The 20,552-nt window shown below is 47.0% G+C and overlaps 1 protein-coding gene across 1 annotated transcript in view; it reads right to left on the bottom strand.

Annotated features, from left to right (window-relative positions):
- The window catches only part of LOC109909503 (rho guanine nucleotide exchange factor 17-like), a 108,283-nt gene extending 92,093 nt beyond the window's left edge, over positions 1-16,190 (bottom strand). Inside the window, exon 1 of the mRNA XM_031795392.1 lies at positions 10,885-16,190. Coding sequence (XP_031651252.1) covers positions 10,885-15,711 — 4,827 coding nt within the window. The 5' untranslated portion in view covers positions 15,712-16,190. The remainder of the gene's footprint in view (positions 1-10,884) is intronic.
- Between the last annotated feature and the right edge of the window lie 4,362 nt (positions 16,191-20,552).

Raw genomic sequence — 20,552 nt, 5'->3', positions numbered from 1 at the left:
CTCCCATCTCCTCTCCTCCACATCCTCACCCCAAGGCCTGCTCCAAGACCCCAGCAGCCATTCTGACATGGCCTTCCTGCTTTTCTCCTGGACACGGGAATCATAGCAGGAACAAGAGCCGAAAGAAGCCAAGGATGGAAGGAGGGATTGGAGAAAACTGGACAGAGCTGCTCAAGTCCACCCACAGAACCAGTTGGGTCCAGAACTTGTTGTTTGTGCGTGCGTGTGTGTGTGCGTGTGTGTGTGGCCTCGCTCTGAGCTATGCAGTAGTGGAACACACACACTCATGTCTTTGTGTTTGAGGAGAGGAGTAGGCAGCAGGCCTGTGAGCCGATCACTCAGAACATCTATTCACTGTGTGTGAGTTACTAAAGGACACACACACACACACACACACACACACACACACACACACACACACACACACACACATTCCACCTGCTGTAAGAGTACATTACAGACGTATGGTTGGAACTGGCATTTCGATTTTTTTTTTTTATTATACAAATCATTCATCAAAATAAAGTTGAAATATATTTATCAAAATCCATCAGGTGGCCTGATATCAGATGTGTCCATGTAAACAAGATTATTAGGGAAATTCTTCTTCTTACACAGGATGTAAACGTTTTAATCTAACAATTAGACTGATCTGACTATTCACAATAACTTTTAAATCAACGTATTAAATGAATCTGACTATTCAGGGCTCTGTACTTGGTCCCCTCTCATTCATTATTATATAAATAATTTAGACAAAAAAATGTGCAGCTTCACTTTTATGCTGATGATACTGTTATTTATTGTTGTGCCTCGTCTCTCACAAAAGCTTTCCAGAACTTGCAAACTGCTTTTTAATACTGTTCAACATACCTTGTGTCAATTGAAGCTTATCCCCAATACTGACAACTAAACTAATGGTGTTTTCTAAAGCAAGAAATAGACCTCTGAACCTTTCACCTATTACCCATCAGGGTAATGAGATTTGAAAAGAGATTTCAAATCTCAATGAGCCCTTCCTGGTTAAATAAAATACATTCACAATAATTGTGTGCATATTCCGTGCTGGCCGTGTACACGATGAATGCAAAACAATTGACTGTCAGAACTTGTCGGAGCCTATGACCGAACATAGCGGTACTGAAATCGGCAGACATAGATAGACCCTGTCACACTGAATGAGCCAAGACATCCGAAAATCGTTTACGACCTACGAATTTGCCCACAATGTGGAAAATTTGTCTGGGACAGCAAAACCGTGGCACAGGACAGCTACACTCGTAGTCTGTGGGGGGTTTTACATAAGCAAAGTGCTCTGTAATTACCCAGGGTGGATCCTACATAATGAGAGAGAGAGAGAGAGAGAGACTGGAGAGAGAGAGAGACTGAAGAGAGAGCGCGAGAGACAGAGAGAGAGAGAGAGAGAGAGAGAGTGAAGAGAGAGGAGAGACAGAGAAGAGAGAGAGTGAAGAGAGAGAGTGAAGAGAGAGAGAGAGTGAAGAGAGAGAGAGAGAGAGAGAAGAGAGAGAGAGAGAGTGAAGAGAGAGAGAGTGAAGAGAGAGAGAGTGAAGAGAGAGAGAGTGAAGAGAGAGAGAGTGAAGAGAGAGAGAGAAGAGAGAGAGAGAGAGAAAGAGAGAGAGAGAGCGAGAGACAGAGAGAGAGAGAGAGAGAGAGAGAGAGAGAGAGAGGAGGGCAGATAGAGAAAAGGAGAATAAAACATATTTAGTTATAGTGAGTAAGAGAGAAATGTGGAATGAGAGAGAGAGAGAGAGAGACAGAGAGAGAAATGTGGAATGAAAGAGAGAAAGACATGTGGTTGGGGTAAAATATAAGTCGCAATCTGTCTGAAATAACCAAAAGGTTATTATAACCTTGCCATATAATATTCCTGTGAAAATCCTTGAATGTCTCTCTCCACAGAGGAAAGAGAAGAGGAGGTAATAGAGAGGAGGGAGGAGAAGAGAAAATGAAATGAGATGAATTGTATGTTTTGACCCCTCTCTCTCTCCCTCTCTCCATCCATCCACATCTGTTCCTCCCTTTCGTTTGGCTTTGTTGTCATTGGACAGTTTCTATCCTCTATGTAAGGTTCCCCATACTAGCTCCAGTTCCACCTTAAAAATACCCCCCAGCTCACCATAATCAGTCTGTTCTTAAAATGGGCCCCCGGCCAGGCTCTTATAGCAGAACACAAAACATTTATGTTGCCTTGGTTGCAAAAACGTATAAGCCAGTCTGTCTGTGTATTAGAAGGTGACATGGACAGAGGGGGAGCGTGTGTTGTGTCCGTCCAGGACAGGAAGCAGTCACAGAGGATGTTCTGGCCCATATGCTCCTGAGACCTGCACTGCTGAGGCCCCTGCGGGAAACCATGGCAACATGACAGAGGGGTGGAGGTGGGAGACCAGGGGGGATAACTTACTCATATATACCTTCAGACACAGCAAGACAGTAAACTACTGAGAGCTTGAAAAACAACAAATAACTATCCTTTCTTGTTGGTACCAGAGGTTCCATGACAATAGCTTTCTCATGTGCAGTCTTACTAGAATGTAACACTGTTATTTGGTGCCCAAATGACGGGTATAACTAACCTTTTACCAAACATTCCATCTGGTCCAGGGTATGCTGGGAAATGGTGAACTGGTTATTTTCTGTGTCATCTGTTCAGCCATATCTCTATGCCCTTCCTTTCTCTCTGTCTCTCTCAACCTCTTCATCATCTCTCTCCATCCCTAGGAGATCTGACCTTCTAGTTGAAACAGGACGACCCCTCCCTGCCCACCAACCCCTTTTCATCATCTCTCTCCATCCCTAGGAGAGCTGACCTTCTAGTTGAAACAGGACGACCCCTCCCTGCCCACCAACCCCCTGCTGGAAAGAAGAGATGAAATGTGTGTCCACCCTTGTCCTCCCACAGTAAAAGGTCCCCAGCAGAGCATCTCCTCTGGGGCTCAGAATGAGGTACAGACCACAACAACAACAACTCCTCCACAACCACTGTCTACAAAGGTGTGCACACACACGTGTCTCACAAGGCCTGGGGGTTCTCAGAAGGGGACTACACAGGGGGGTTGAGAGGGAGGAAAAGAGAGCAGGAGAAGGAGATAGAGGGCAGTGTTTGATTCTAGGTGGTCTGAAAAATGATTAATACCTCTGATGATATAAACACTGTGTTCTCTCCCTTAATCCCCCCCCCTCTCCCGCTGTCTGACCTTATACAAGTCCCAAAACATCAACCCTTCCCTCTCTCTATATTCCCCTCTGACTACCTGCTCTCTACACCCGTCTTTCCCCCCTCTCTCTCATCCCCTTCTTTCCCCCTCTCTCTCTCATCCCCTTCTTTCCTCCTCTCTCTCTCTCATCCCCTTCTTTCCCCCTCTCTCTCATCCCCTTCTTTCCCCCTCTCTCTCATCCCCTTCTTTCCCCCTCTCTCTCATCCCCTTCTTTCCCCCTCTCTCTCATCCCCTTCTTTCCCCCTCTCTCTCTCATCCCCTTCTTTCCCCCTCTCTCTCTCTCTCATCCCCTTCTTTCCCCCTCTCTCTCTCTCTCATCCCCTTCTTTCCCCCTCTCTCTCTCTCTCATCCCCTTCTTTCCCCCTCTCTCTCTCTCTCATCCCCTTCTTTCCCCCTCTCTCACACCCCCTCCTTTCTGTCCCTCTAACAGTCTCTGTGCTCCATCCCTCTCTTCCTAAAGTAAGGTGCTGGCGAGGTGCCATGCCATACTGTTCCAGTGTACACTGTGAACTTCTGAGGATAACCATCAGCCGCAGGGGAAGCCTAAAGTAGTTAGGAGAGCAATATCGATGACGAGAAGAAGGGAGGAAGGAGAGAGTGTGTGATATGGATCAGAATATTTCCCATATGTTGTTAGTGACAGGTCTATCTGAAACAGACTATCAGTGATCACTCCCAACGCACGCATGTGTAAATATGACCCTCGCCCTAAAAGTACAGTGTAAATTGAAGTCGCTCATACACACTAGAATGACATTGAGTAAGTGCAGGGCTGTGTGAGTCAAAGGGGGTTCAGGGCCATTATGCCAGCGAGAAGATAGATAGGGCCACATTCCTGCTGCCTGTCTCAGTGAAAACACCTCAGACCATTGGGGGCTGGTCCTCTTTCTCGCTCTCCCCTGCCTCTCTAAATTCAATTAAATTCATAGGGTTTTATTGGCATGGGAAACTTATGTTTATAATTCCAAAGCAAATGGAATAAAAAGGGAAATAAACAAGGGAAACCTTTAAAATAAAATAGACATTTCAAATGTTATGTAGTGTTGTAACAAGTATTCTCTATACTTCACTCTCTCCTCCTCCCCTCCCTCCATTTTTCACACACTCTGCAACTATTCCGCTCCCTTCATTTTTGGCTCAGACTTCCCTCTTCTTTTCGCTGATCTTCTCTGTTTTTCCTCTCCAGTCTTCACCTGTCTCCCCCTCTCCCTCCCTCCCTCCCTTGTTCTATGTGTTCCTGTATCTGATATCTGGCTAAATCTCGCCTCAAGAAGCCTGAACGAGATGACCTCATCTCCCAGCAATGCTCAGAGAGACGAGAGACGAGAGGGAGGCAGGAGAGAGAGACAAGAGAAGAGTGGCATATGAGAGAGAGAAGAGGGGCGCAGGAGAGAGAGACATAGAAATCTTAGAATCAGCTATTAAAGACTACCAGAACCCTCTGGATTATCACATTACCTTGAATGAGCTACAGGATAAAATACAAACCCTCCAACCCAAAAAGGCATGTGGTGTTGATGATATCCTCAATGAAATGATCAAATATACAGACAACACATTCCAATTGGCTATACTTCTACTCTCTTTAACACCATCCTTAGCTCTGGCATCTTCCCCAATATTTGGAACCGAGGACTGATCACCCAAATCCACAAAAGTGGAGACAAATTTAACCGGGGGATATGAGTCAACAGCAACCTTGGCGAAATCCTCTGCATTATCATTAACAGCAGACTCGTACATTTCCTCAGTGAAAACAATGTACTGAGCAAATGTCAAATTGTCTTTTACCAAATGATCATATGTCAGACCACGTATTCACCCTGCACAGCCTAATAGACAAACAAACAAACCAAAATAAAGGCAAAGTCTTCTCACACTTTGTTGAATTTAAAAAAAGCCTTTGACTCGATTTGGCATGAGGGTCTGCTATACAAATTGATGGAAAGCGGTGTTGGGGGAAAAATATATGACATTATAAAATCCATGTACACAAACAACACATTTCTTTCCACAGGGCTGGGGGGTGAGACAGGGATGCAGCTTAAGCCTCACCCTCTTCAACATATATTTCAACGAATTGGCACGGGCACTAGAACAGTCTGCAGCACCCGGCCTCACCCTACTAGAATCTGAAGTCAAATGTATACTGTTTGCTGATGATCTGGTGCTTCTGTCCCCAACCAAAGAGGGCCTACAGCAGCACCTAGATCTTCTGCACAGATTCTGTCAGACCTGGGCCCTGACAGTAAATCTCAGGAAGACCAAAATAATGGTGTTCCAAAAAATGTCCAGTCACCAGGACCACAAATACAAATTCCATCTAGACACCGTTGCCCTAGAGCACACAAAAACGATACATACCTTGGCCTAAACATCAGCGCCACAGGTAACTTCCACAAAGCTGTGAACGATCTGAGAGACAAGGCAAAAAGGGCCTTCTATGCCATCAAAAGGAACACAAAATTCAACATACCAATTACGATCAGTTATAGAACCCATTGCCCATTATGGTTGTGAGGTCCGGGATCCACTCACCAGCCCGGACCATGAAAAACAGCCCCAGACCATTATTCCACGTGTACCAAACTTTACAGTAGACACTATGCATTGGGGCAGGTAGTGTTCTCCTGGCATCCGCCAAACCCAGATTCATCCATTCGACTGCGAGATGGCGAAATGTGATTCATCACCACCGAGAACACTAAGGTGTATGTAAACTTCCGACTTCAACTGTATGGAATCATGAGAATCACAATACATATAGAATCATGAGAATCACAATACATATAGAATCATGAGAATCACAACACATATAAGAATCATGAGAATCACAACACATATAAGAATCATGAGAATCACAACACATAAGAATCATGAGAATCACAACACATATAAGAATCATGAGAATCACAACACATATAGAATCATGAGAATCACAACACATATAGAATCATGAGAATCACAATAGATATAGAATCATGAGAATCACAATAGATATAGAATCATGAGAATCACAACACATATAGAATCATGAGAATCACAACACATATAGAATCATGAGAATCACAATACATATAGAATCATGAGAATCACAACACATATCTTATCGGCACCTAAGTATCATGATAATAACGTATCGTGAGGTCCTTGGCAATTCCCAACCCTAGTGCACACTGCACTATAGGACACTGGGTTGGTATTCAGCCTCCACACTGCACTATAGGACACTGGGTTGGTATTCAGCCTCCACACTGCACTATAGGACACTGGGTTGGTATTCAGCCTCCACACTGCACTATAGGACACTGGGTTGGTATTCAGCCTCCACACTGCACTATAGGACACTGGGTTGGTATTCAGCCTCCACACTGCACTATAGGACACTGGGTTGGTATTCAGCCTCCACACTGCACTATAGGACACTGGGTTGGTATTCAGCCTCCACACTGCACTATAGGACACTGGGTTGGTATTCAGCCTCCACACTGCACTATAGGACACTGGGTTGGTATTCAGCCTCCACACTGCACTATAGGACACTGGGTTGGTATTCAGCCTCCACACTGCACTATAGGACACTGGGTTGGTATTCAGCCTCCAGAGATGGAAAAAGCTCACTTGCTATTAAACACACACACCTCATTGCACTCAGAACTACACTTGTCTGTAGTTCACTATTTCACTTTGGGATCAATTGAAAAAGTGTCAATCCATTCCTTGTCTCTCCCACTAGATCAGAGCATGAAGAAACAGACAGACACACCATGGGACAGTCACCTCCCGGGCCAACACACACACACACAAACACACACACAGCGGCTGGTGGCCCTGGCTATCATCAAACACATCAGTAACCACAACAACTTCCTGTTTCCCTAAGCCCATTTCCTGTCTGGAGAGGATCACTCTGCTACCAAGGCAACACAGAGGGGAAGAAAAGGGAGTGTGTGTGTGTGTGTGTGGGGGGGGGGGGGGTACGGGTTAGAGACAACACTCACCTACAACTTCCTATTGAAAAGTAATCACTGCTTTTGACATAACAAAGTGATGTCAGATGGAGAAAAACTTAACTTTATAGTCACAGCAAAAGTGTGTGTGAGAGATAGAGAGACAATCCAGATAAGATTTAACCACAATGTGTGTCTGTAGAGAGAGAACAATCTTTATTTGAGTGATACCTAACAACATTAACACACACACACCCAAGAAATACACTTGAGGCTTAAAGCCCAACCAGAACCCTAGCACCACACACACACACACACACACACACACACACACACACACACACACACACACACACACACACACACACACACACACACACACACACACACAAATCATGCATGCTCTGTCACCATCACACTATTACAGCAGTTCTGACCCCATTGCAGAAACCAGACAAACAAATTCACACACACCCTAATGAGAGTTCAGACACACACCCTAATGAGAGTTCAGACACACACCCTAATGAGAGTTCAGACACACACCCTAATGAGAGTTCAGACACACACCCTAATGAGAGTTCAGACACACACCCTAATGAGAGTTCAGACACACACCCTAATGAGAGTTCAGACACACACCCTAATGAGAGTTCAGACACACACCCTAATGAGAGTTCAGACACACACCCTAATGAGAGTTCAGACACACACCCTAATGAGAGTTCAGACACACACCCTAATGAGAGTTCAGACACACACCCTAATGAGAGTTCAGACACACACCCTAATGAGAGTTCAGACACACACCCTAATGAGAGTTCAGACACACACTCTAATGAGAGTTCAGAAACACACCCTAATGAGAGTTCAGACACACACCCTAATGAGAGTTCAGACACACACCCTAATGAGAGTTCAGACACACACCCTAATGAGAGTTCAGACACACACTCTAATGAGAGTTCAGACACACACCCTAATGAGAGTTCAGACACACACCCTAATGAGAGTTCAGACACACACTCTAATGAGAGTTCAGACACACACCCTAATGAGAGTTCAGACACACACTCTAATGAGAGTTCAGACACACACCCTAATGAGAGTTCAGACACACACCCTAATGAGAGTTCAGACACACACTCTAATGAGAGTTCAGACACACACCCTAATGAGAGTTCAGACACACACCCTAATGAGAGTTCAGACACACACCCTAATGAGAGTTCAGAAACACACCCTAATGAGAGTTCAGAAACACACCCTAATGAGAGTTCAGAAACACACCCTAATGAGAGTTCAGAAACACACCCTAATGAGAGTTCAGAAACACACCCTAATGAGAGTTCAGAAACACACCCTAATGAGAGTTCAGAAACACACCCTAATGAGAGTTCAGAAACACACCCTAATGAGAGTTCAGAAACACACCCTAATGAGAGTTCAGAAACACCCCCTAATGAGAGTTCAGAAACACACCCTAATGAGAGTTCAGAAATTTCCCAGTCGTATTAGCCTCGGGCGCTAGTCCAGTAGCTAATGTGCCCAGTCTTATTAGCTGCAGGCGCTAGTCCAGAAGCTAATGTGCCCAGTCCTATTAGCAGCGGGCGCTAGTCCAGTAGCTAATGTGCCCAGTCCTATTAGCTGCAGGCGCTAGTCCAATAGCTAATGTGCCCAGTCCTATTAGCTGCAGGCGCTAGTCCAATAGCTAATGTGCCCAGTCCTATTAGCAGGAGGCGCTAGTCCAATAGCTAATGTGCCCAGTCCTATTAGCAGGAGGCGCTAGTCCAATAGCTAATGTGCCCAGTCCTATTAGCAGGAGGCGCTAGTCCAATAGCTAATGTGCCCAGTCCTATTAGCAGGAGGCGCTAGTCCAATAGCTAATGTGCCCAGTCCTATTAGCAGGAGGCGCTAGTCCAATAGCTAATGTGCCCAGTCCTATTAGCAGGAGGCGCTAGTCCAATAGCTAATGTGCCCAGTCCTATTAGCAGGAGGCGCTAGTCCAATAGCTAATGTGCCCAGTCCTATTAGCAGGAGGCGCTAGTCCAATAGCTAATGTGCCCAGTCCTATTAGCAGGAGGCGCTAGTCCAATAGCTAATGTGCCCAGTCCTATTAGCAGGAGGCGCTAGTCCAATAGCTAATGTGCCCAGTCCTATTAGCAGGAGGCGCTAGTCCAATAGCTAATGTGCCCAGTCCTATTAGCAGGAGGCGCTAGTCCAATAGCTAATGTGCCCAGTCCTATTAGCAGGAGGCGCTAGTCCAATAGCTAATGTGCCCAGTCCTATTAGCAGGAGGCGCTAGTCCAATAGCTAATGTGCCCAGTCCTATTAGCAGGAGGCGCTAGTCCAATAGCTAATGTGCCCAGTCCAAAGCATTTTTAACACTTGTTCTAACAAATGTTTGTTTAATGCTTGAATAAGTTTGTTTGATGTGTGTTTTAATGTGTCTGCAAACAAATACACTCTGAGAATAACTATCGGAGTCTGTTCATGGCATTAGAGGCATGTTGTGTGTGCGTTAGTGGTGGAAAGCCTGTGTGTGTGTTGACCAAACAGCATTCAACAAGACACAGGCAACAGGAGACAGTGAGAAGAGCAGTTTCTCTACCCAACCCAAGAGCCATATCTCTACCCCAGAGCCATATCTCTACCCCAGAGCCATATCTCTCATCCAGAGCCATAACTCTCCCCCATGGGCATATCTCTACCCCAGAGCCATATCTCTACCACAGAGCCATATCTCTCATCCAGAGCCATAACTCTCCCCCATGGGCATATCTCTACCCCAGAGCAATATCTCTACCACAGAGCCATATCTCTAACCCAGAGCCATATCTCTACCCCAGAGCAGATTCTCTACCCCAGAGTCATATCTCTACCCCAGAGCAGCTTCTCTCCCCCAGAGCCATATCTCTCCCCCAGAGCCATATCTCTCCCCCAGAGCAGCTTCTCTCCCCAAGAGCCATATCTCTCCCCCAGAGCCATATCTCTCCCCCAGAGCCATATCTCTCCCCCAGAGCAGCTTCTCTCCCCCAGAACCATATCTCTACCCAGAGTCATATCTCTCCCCCAGAGCCATATCTCTCCCCCAGAGCCATATCTCTCCCCCAGAGCAGCTTCTCTCCCCCAGAACCATATCTCTACCCAGAGTCATATCTCTCCCCCAGAGCCATATCTCTCCCCCAGAGCCATATCTCTACCCAGAGCCATATCTCTCCCCCAGAGCAGTGTCTCACCCCCAGAGCAGACCTCTCCTACCAGAGCAGTTTCTCTACCCCAGAGCAGTTTCTCTACCTCAGAGATAAGGAGCTTGGCAAACTGTCCTCCATATCTGCTCCAAACACTCCATCGCTAGAACATTCTACTGACTAAACACACACACACACACGAAACCAAGCACTCACACACGCAAAGCGCGCACACACACACACACACAATCCTGGCGCAGCTCTTTAAAGTTGGGCTGATGTTTTTTCATCCTGATTCATAAAGGGCCCCTCCTTGAACACATCATTACCAGCCTAATATGGGTAAGATACATGTCAGAACACAACTCCATCTAGCTGTGTTGTTTTCATCCATGACAACAACAAACATTCAGCCTCCTCTCCTGCAACATCAAAACACACTTTTGACTACTTAGACACACACACACACACACATACACTCACACACACGTTGGCAATGTTACTCACCACTCTGGGTTTGGCACTCTGTGGGGCTGGTGTGGTCAGCTCCTCACTGCTCTTCCTCTGCAGTCTGGGTTCTCTGGCACCACTGGGAGTAGCAGGGCTGGAGTTGGACCCGTCTGGTACAGGCACCGCTCCTCTAGACCCAGACTCAGAACCAGACGGCTCGCTCTCGCCCCCTGGAGCATTCAGGGCCAGAATATACCGCTTGGTCACATCTTCCAGGGAGGGGGCCTCCTCACTGGTTGGCTTACCCAGGATGGAGGGTTCACAGGCAGGTAGTAGGGAAGGCGGATCCCCTTGGGCTCGCTGGGGCTGTGGAGGTGGGAAGATGGGGATGAAGGTGGCAGGTTCGCTGGCGTGGCGGACATGCTTGGACCTAGTTTTGGGTTTGGGGGGGACCAGAGGCAATGGGGGGATGAGATCAGTCTGGTCTTGATCCTGGTCCTCTGGACCTGGTTCCGAGTGGTCCGGCTCCTCTGATGCTGATTGGCTGACCCAGTTGGGGCGTTTCCTGTTGGTCCGCCAGCCCATTCCGGGAGACACAAGCTCCGCTAATTTGAGGTCAGAGTTCAATATCTCCCCTCCTCCCACTCTGTCTGTGTCATCACTATGGAGACAGGAGTGCACCTCCCTTTCTGATTGGGAGCGGAATTTCCCGACTTCATTGTTGCCATGATGACTAAGTAATGGGTGTCCACATTCATCTCTGAGCTCCCACAGCTCATCTCTCTGCTCACTCAGGATTGGCTCACTGCTGGAGGGTGGGATCTGACCAGGCTGATCCAGCTCACTGACTGGTTCTTTAGGGTGATAGTGACTTTTGAACCCTGGTTCATCAAGCAGGGGGCCGTCACCACGGCGACTGGGGTCAGAGAAGGACTTCTTCTTCGTGGCTTTTCCGTTGTTCTTGTCATCCGTCATCAGTCTGTCCATCGCTCCTGGCTCCGCAACAATGTTCCGGATCACATTGCTGTAGTCGTCACGGAGACCACCATCACTGCACAGCGATAGGTCGCTAGCCACACTGCCCGTGCACTCTGATAGATCAGCTGTAGAGGACGACTCTGGGACACTTCCTCCTCCGACTCCTCCTCCTGCCCCCTTGGAGGAGAGAGAGAGAGACCCCAGCAGGTTACTATCCAAAGAGAAGCTGTTATTCCCTTCTTCTGACACAGAGCGGCGCCGGTGAGGCATGGGGTCGCTTAGCGAACGGTAAACATCCCCGTTCCCGTTGGACTCCCCGGTGCTGCCGTTGCTGGAGTCAGAGCCCTCGTTCCCGGTTGAGGAGAACTTACGGCGGCGGCGGATAGCGCTTGGAGTGGGAGGAGCCTCAAATCCTGGGACTGAGGCACTCTGGGATACATTGGCCCTCCTGCTAGTACTGTTGTTGTTATTGACGCCGCTCATCTCTGTTACTACAGCAATGCTCTCACTCTCAACCCCAAGGGCAGGAACAGAGACAGGGTTCTCTCGTTTCTCTCTCGCTCCTCCGTTTAACCCTGATCCCTCTCGCATTCCCTCGTGTAACCCTGATCCCTCTCGCATTCCCTCGTTTAACCTTGATCCCTCTCGCATTCCCTCGTGTAACCCTGGCCACTCATCCTCATGCAGAGCAGACTGCTTCCAGATGGTCAGGGGTTGACCCAGCACATCTCTGGCCAACGATGATCCTAAACTTGCCCTGACAAATAACCTCTCAGGGTCACCCAGTCCAGCCTCTGGTTCTGTGACTATGCCCTCATCAGTGAGGCTCGACTCATGACCTGATAGCTCATCAACAGATCGGTCATAAAAAACGTTCTCCTCAGAATCTCCCTTCTGTTGGAACTTCTCTCTTTCTGTGTTTTCACATTCCCCCTCCCTCCTCTCTTTTTCCCCTGAAACGGCAACCTCAGCTTCTCTAGCTCTCCTCTCATCTTTTAATTCACCTCCCTCGCCCTCTTTTATCTCCTGCTCCTCCACTTGTTTTCTTTTGAAACCCTCGTCTTCAGTGCCATCTGTTGCTAGCACATCATCATCATTGTCAACATCCTCGAGAGCACTCATCTGGCAGATATCTCTGATTACCTGTCTGGCCTCCTGGACATACCGGTCCTGCAACGGAGTGGGCATCACATCCTCATACCCATAACCCCCTGCTCTGCAGTCTCCTCCATCACTCTCCACCTCTCTGTCAGGCACTGCCCCCCTCCCTCCATCCATCTCTTCGTCTTGATCCAGACATTGCTCAGAAGAGCTTCTTTTAGCAGAGGAGCCGGCTGGATGTTGCCTCCCTACTGGTTTATCGGAGTAAGTGAAGGATTTGGCACGTCTGAGAGTTGCAGTGAGGTCCTTTAATGAAGGGCGGAGTCCTGGGTAGAGGCCTCTTGACCCCATCCTGTACACCGTAGATGACCCCTCAGTAACCCCTGACCTGTCCGTCTTTCGAACTCTGAGATCTGATAGGTCACTTTTCAGGAAGCTGAGGAGAGACATAGTTTCTGAGGCTATGTCCGGGTTTGACATTGACATCCTGTTCTTGTCCTTATCACCGACAACGCCACCACTTAGCAACCGACGGAACACCGTAGTCTCCTCCCTAGCAACCCCTCCAGTGTCCCCTGTGGCTGGGGATGGGGGATTGACAGGGGGAAGAATGCGGGGTTGGCCTCTAACAGGGGCGTGGGAAAAGTTATCCCCGTGTCCGAAGCTGGGGGAGCGGTACATGGTGAAGTTACCGTGGTAGGTCTTACTGAGCATGGAAGAGGAAGCACCAACCACACTGCCTGGGGTAGTAACATTACAGTTCACCCTTCTGTTAGCATAGCTAGCTTGGTCCTCTTCTTTCAGCATCTCGGTGCTACAGTATCTACTGCTGCTCTGTGAGCCGCCTGGACTCGAAATAAATGACGAAATGTTGACCTTTGACACCCGCGACACCCCTGAGAGGGGTGTGGTTATGCGAGATGTCCCCGCCCCGACTGATGTGTATTTGCGTCTGTAGCTCCCCTGAGCTCCCATCTGGTTAGGAGTGGAATTGCGTCCCCACAGTGCTGCACAGGTGCTAGAGGCTTTGGGTTCTCTGAGCCGGTTCCGGGAGCTCCCAGTCTGTTCTGCAGTGATGTTCTGTTGGTGTCTCTCAAGGTGTTCCATCATACCAGTCTGCTCGTCGTCACTGTCGTCTGACTCGCCATCGTCTCGCCCCGTAGCTACGGCAACCTCGTTGTTCTTCTTTTTTCTCAGTGAGCGGCGTCTCACGGTTTCTCTGCTGGGTCCTAGTGAAGCAGGGCTGTCCTCCTCACTGCCTGAAGACCTGCCGAGGACCTTACCACCCCACCAGCCATTCTTACCGCGGGAGATAAGGTAACCTCCACTGACACCTAACGATTGAGGGCTCCTTCCTCCTGCTCGGTGGTGGTACTCCTCTTCTTCGTCTCCTGAGCTGAACCTCCAGCGGGCTGTGATGGCTGCCCTGGCTGAGGCTCTATCAGAGGAGGGGGCCACCGGTCTGGAGGAGCTATGTGAGGAATGTAAACTGTCCGTGGGCTGTCCGGCCCCCTGGCTTTGCCTCTGCTCTCCAGAGGGGCGGACACGGGAGGAGAGGCCCCTGGAGTTGCTCCGAGGTGGGGGGGCAGGTGCAGCGGTGAGGACAGAGGGTGGAGGGTCAGAGTTCAGACTAGAAGTCCAGGTCTCAGGCCCCTCTCCTCCACTGCTGGGGCTGTGGGCTCTGTGTGTGTTTGATGGCTGGGCCACCCTAAGAAACCTACCACTTCTACTAATACTAGTGCTGGCTGGCTCGATCTCTGCGTCGTCTGAGTAGTGCTGGTCAGGGTGAAAGGCTGAGTCCATGCCCTGGTGTCTCCTCTCTCTGCCCCGGGAGGCAGCCCTGCTGAGGTGTCTGTCTGACAGTGAGAGGCTAGTGGCTTCAGGGGTTGGGCTGTTGGGAGACTGCCTGTCGCTTATGTCTGCTAAAGTGTTGTCTTTAGAGCTGGCGGAGGGCTGGCGCTGGTTAGAACACTTTAAATCCTCTGCATCAAAAAGCTCTCTGATCTTGGTGACACTGGGCCAGTAGGTTAGGTCAACGTGAACAGGAGGATCTCCATGGTGACTTGGGAAGTAGCTCCTGTGTGACTTGCAGGCAGGCGCCCCACTGACAAAAACGTAATCCTCAGTGTTCGAAGTCTTACTGCAGTTGTTGTTATAAGAGACCGACGGATCAATGTGGGAATAATCTATTTTACCAGACCCAACGATGCCTTGAGGAGATTTGCGAGTATACATCCATTTTGGATTTCTCTCCGAATCCGATCCAGAGACCGAGTCTGTGCCCGAATAAAACTTCTGTTCCTGAACTTTAGTGTCATTCGGAGACACTGTTAAAACCGTGTCAGTAACTTGTAAATATCCACTGTCCTCGTGGAATGATTTCCGAGATGGGGATCTCTCTCCCCTGTTGCTTTTAACCCTGGGTAAAGTTGTGCTTTTCCCGGCAACGTTACTGCCAGGGCTCGGAGCTCCATGCGTTCGAGACGAATTAGTGCTACTGAACTTCTCAGTGAGTTGGCGAATAGAGGGAGAAATGGAGGAGAGAGGAGTGGAAGAGCCTTTCTTTAGCTCTGCGGTTGGGAGGCTGGCAGCGGAGATTTTGGAAACTTTCCTTGACACACTAACATTACGCATAGCCGAGGGCTGCGCTTTCTCGGCCGCTGCTGTAGATGGAGGGGGAAGGGCGCTGCTACTACCCTCCAAATTCGTTGTTTTGTTTAGTTGTTCTTCACAGCAACTTTTGTTCGCGCTACAACCTAACTTTTTGAAAGAGACACTGCGATACACCTTCTCATTTTCTGCCATTGTGCACGTCTTTATTTTGTTTGTTTATCTCCTTTTGCTAATTCATTGATCCAGCACCTTTTCTTTCTGCAGTGCCTAGTTTTAACCCCCGGTACAATAGGCGACTTTTAACCACAACTTGCTGGCAAGGGTTTCTCTCTACTCCACTGAAAAGAGGGCTAAGGGTTTACACTAAAAGGAGAGTGAATTGTGGAGTAAACAAAGTGAAAGAAATAGATAACTATTCTGCATTCTGACCTTACAATATGTCCTCTCGAATCGCATCCAAGCACGACGAAAAAGGGCAAAAGTTTGTCCAAACGTTTCTCCCTTCAACTATGCATGTTTTTTTTTCTCCATAGATTCCCCCATATTCCCGAATCTTTCCCATCACTTTATACACGCGGATTGCCCTCAACTCACAATTCACTATAATCCCGAACTGTTGCTATGTTCCTTATTTTTGTTGACATAATTGAGTGATTTGTGTTTTTGAATGCAAATGCCTGAGAATGAGAGAACAGTCGTGGGAGGGACTAGTCGGGGTATAAGGGTTGTCATAGCCCCTCGGGAATAGGCAGAAAAACCCCATTTCCTTTTAGATGGGGATAAAACAGATATTGCGGGCAGAGAGGGATAATTATAGCTCAGGACCGTGTAAACCGTCGGAGCGCTGAGAAAATGTACTTGAAACTAAATTAAACTAGAATAACGTTTGGTAAGTGTTTCCACTGTCAGTGTATTTAATGAAGTGATTATTAGTGCTGACTCACGCGGGGTCGTGAGTGTCGTGTTTGCGAATTGTGTCAACGTTAATAAAGCATTTTCTCTCGTGCACAATGGTTTATGGTTTTTCCCATGACGGTCTGGTAAAGTAGCTCTTTGTTCGAGCAGAGATATTATACAGTGCTCTGGGCGATGGAATGTTGACCGCAGCGCCATCTTACGGTCGATGTATAGAAGTTCATCATCCTTTTTGCTCTTAGTGTCGAGCCTATGACCTGCCTCTCCCAAAAACCTGCTCCCACTGTTTTTGTAGATGAGGGGCAGAGCAGGAACAGAACATTTCCAATGAATATATGAACTGTATAGCAGAATAAAACTCATTTGGTTGATACATGTAATCTTTATTGACAACAGCAAGTTTATTACAGTGTCAACAGGGTTGTTAATTGGAGAGGCCATCTACAAAGCAGAGGCATGAGCATGTATGAAACAGCACAACTAATAAATACATGTACTAACATAAGTGAAGAAATAAAACTAATTTTGTAACAAAAATATAATTCAAGTTCTCTTTATGTTATAAAAATAAGACTTCACTGTAAAACAAAAAAAGAAGAATACACTGACTCAAATATATCCGCTCCAAGAAGAGCATCTGACATCTACCTTGGTTCCTATTAGACCCATACAGACATGTGCCCCACATATAAAACGTATCACTTCATTAAGGGCCTTAAGCTAAGGAAGAGGTTAAACAAACACAACACAGACAGACTTAGGAACAAAAACATCAGCTGTCACTCACATTTGACCAAAACAAGCCAATAATTTGTGATATTGAGTAATCCAATCTTCTGCAGCTGATACACATAGGAACAACATTGGATCTGTCAGTCCTGTGATATTCTCTTGGAGACTTATGTATGTACAAGGCCATGGTTTGAAAAAAAATAACAGAAAAACAAAAACACATTAAGCAACATTTAACTAAAATAAAACTAGACCTCATCATGTAGTGGCAAAACTATTGAGCAGTGAATTAGACCACAAAGCATCAGTATCCATCTACATGCCAGGGACACGTTGTCATGCATACAAGTGCTTATTTCAAGCCATTTAAAAATGTTTGTCTCAGACATTCTCACTTTTAAAATATGCCTAAATACCTATTAGATAGGAAAGGTACAGTACACACAAGAAACAGGTCACCACAGTCGAAACAGACAGTCCATTTGAAAAGGATAATCCAACCCCAGAATATATATATTTTTTAATGAAACTCTGGTCAATTTGGTGAAAGCATGTGTTCTATCGGTAGGTCAAATAAAACATTTCCTAGTGATTTAACTTGGAAGTGGTCAGTCTGTTTAATCAGGAAATCGTGTAGGATCGAGTCATAGCTAGATGGTTCTCATCACCGTTTCATAAAAGCTTTTAAAAACAATTACCTGCACTCCAGATCACCAAATCGGCCAATAGATAGTATGGGCATACTTGTCTAGAGCGCATCCACTCATTTACATATATAACGGGTGGGTCTAATCCTGAGTGCTGATTGGTTAAAACCGCATTCCAGGCGGGGTCCTTTCCGCAAATTACCACTGGCTAAATCTATGACGTTAAAATGCCGATTTACTCTGTTCCATCCCCCTGCGCAATCCACTGTCTCATCTACCCAGCCAGGAAATGTATCAACTTCATCTCCACTATAAAAAAAAAGCATTTAGACATTCTCACATTTCTTTTAGACTAACATTTAGTTTTCAACAGCGGAGATTTGTATAAACCTTGCTGTCTGTATCTCCGACATTTGCAACATTGTTTCAATAATTCCCTCATAGCCAGTGTCTCGGGCCTAACAACGCCCGTGTCAATATATCCTCCAAATACCGGCTTTTCGGGCAAATATCATGACAAAGTACACATTTCACTTAGATATGCTCAATCTAAAACATTGTACCAATTTATTCAACTCAGTTTTGTCCTTCAAATACAATCTTGCAATGCGTACTGTGTGTCTGTGGGGAAACGTGGATCATTGTTGAAACAATGGATCATTGTTGCCATAACAACGTATTCTGTACTCACTCTGGGCAGAGAGGAACTGCAAACTGAACAGTGAGATATACTCCTAAATTGATAGTAGATTGTTTAGGTGATTTTACAGCCAACTAGCTACTTTACATGCTGATATTGACTTTGCTATTGTTGTGTGTAGCCACGTTTGCTAGCAAGCCCAGAGAGAGAACATTGCATGTTTTGTCGTTGACTTGAGCTGCAAGTTTTCAAATAGATTTTCGATTTTCAAATCGATTTTCAAATCGATTTACAAATAGTTAAAAATGAAATATTTGTTAAAAATTGTATTTATATATATATATATATTTATTTATATATATATATATTTATATATTTATATATATATTTATATATACATAAACTGCTCAAAAAAATAAAGGGAACACTTAAACAACACAATGTAACTCCAAGTCAATCACACTTCTGTGAAATCAAACTGTCCACTTAGGAAGCAACACTGATTGACAATACATTTCACATGCTCTTGTGTAAATGGAATAGACAACAGGTGGAAACTATAGGCATTTAGCAAGACACTATAAATAAAGAGTGGTTCTGCAGGTGGTGACCACAGACCACTTCTCAGTTCCTATGCTTCCTGGCTGATGTTTTGGTCACTTTTGAATGCTGGCGGTGCTTTCACTCTAGTGGTAGCATGAGACGGAGCCTACTACCCACACAAGTGGCTCAGGTAGTGCAGTTCATCCAGGATGGCACATCAATGCGAGATGTGGCAAGAAGGTTTGCTGTGTCTGTCAACGTAGTGTCCAGATTATGGAGGCGCTACAAGGAGACAGGCCAGTACATTTTTTATTTTATTTTACCTTTATCTAACTAGGCAAGTCAGTTAAGAAAAAAAAATCTTATTTTCAATGACGGCCTAGGAACAGCGGGTTAACTGCCTATTCAGGGGCAGAACGACAGAACGTACCTTGTCAGCTGGGGGGTTTGAACTTGCAACCTTCCGGTTACTAGTCCAATGCTCTAACCACTAGGCTACCCTGTCTCCATCAGGAGACGTGGAGGAGGCCATAGGAGGTCAACAACCAAGCAGCAGGACCGCTACCTCTGCCTTTGTGCAAGGAGGAGCAGGAGGAGCACTGCCAGAGCCCTGCAAAATGATCTCCAGCAGGCCACAAATGTGCATGTGTCTGCTCAAACGGTCAGAAACAGACTCCATGAGGGTGGTATAAGGGCCCGATGTCCACAGGTGGGGGTTGTGCTTACAGCCCAACACCGTGCAGGACGTTTGGCACTGGCCAAAGAACACCAAGATTGGCAAATTCGCCACTGGCGCCCTGTGCTCTTCACAGATGAAAGCAGGTTCACACTGAGCACATGTGACAGACGTGACAGAGTCTGGAGACGCCGTGGGGAACGTGCTGCTGCCTGCAACATCCTCCAGCATGACCGGTTTGGCGGTGGGTCAGTCATGGTGTGGGGTGGCATTTCTTTGGGGGCCGCACAGTCCTCCATGTGCTCGCCAGAGGTAGCCTGACTGCCATTAGGTACCGAGATGAGATCCTCAGACCCCTTGTGAGACCATATGCTGGTGCGGTTGGCCCTGGGTTCCTCCTAATACAAGACAATGCTAGACCTCATGTGGCTGGAGTGTGTCAGCAGTTCCTGCAAGAGGAAGGCATTGATGCTATGGACTGGCCCGCCCGTTCCCCAGACCTGAATCCAATTGAGCACATCTGGGACATCATGTCTCACTCCATCCACCAACGCCACGCTGCACCACAGACTGTCCAGGAGTTGGCGGATGCTTTAGTCCAGGTCTGGGAGGAGATCCCTCAGGAGACCACCCGCCACCTCATCAGGAGCATTCCCAGGCATTGTAGGGAGGTCATACAGGCACGTGGAGGCCACACACACTACTGAGCCTCATTTTGACTTGTTTTAAGGACATCACATCAAAGTTGGATCAGCCTGTAGTGTGGTTTTCCACTTTGATTTTGAGTGTGACTCCAAATCCAGACCTCCATGGGTTGATAAATTGGGTTTCCATTGATAATTTGTGTGATTTTGTTGTCAGCACATTCAACTATGTAAAG

Source organism: Oncorhynchus kisutch, linkage group LG18 (genome assembly GCF_002021735.2).
Source record: "Oncorhynchus kisutch isolate 150728-3 linkage group LG18, Okis_V2, whole genome shotgun sequence".
NCBI lineage: Eukaryota > Metazoa > Chordata > Actinopteri > Salmoniformes > Salmonidae > Oncorhynchus > Oncorhynchus kisutch.
Note: the sequence above shows the minus strand (reverse complement) of the source record. Positions and strands in the feature narration are given on the sequence as shown.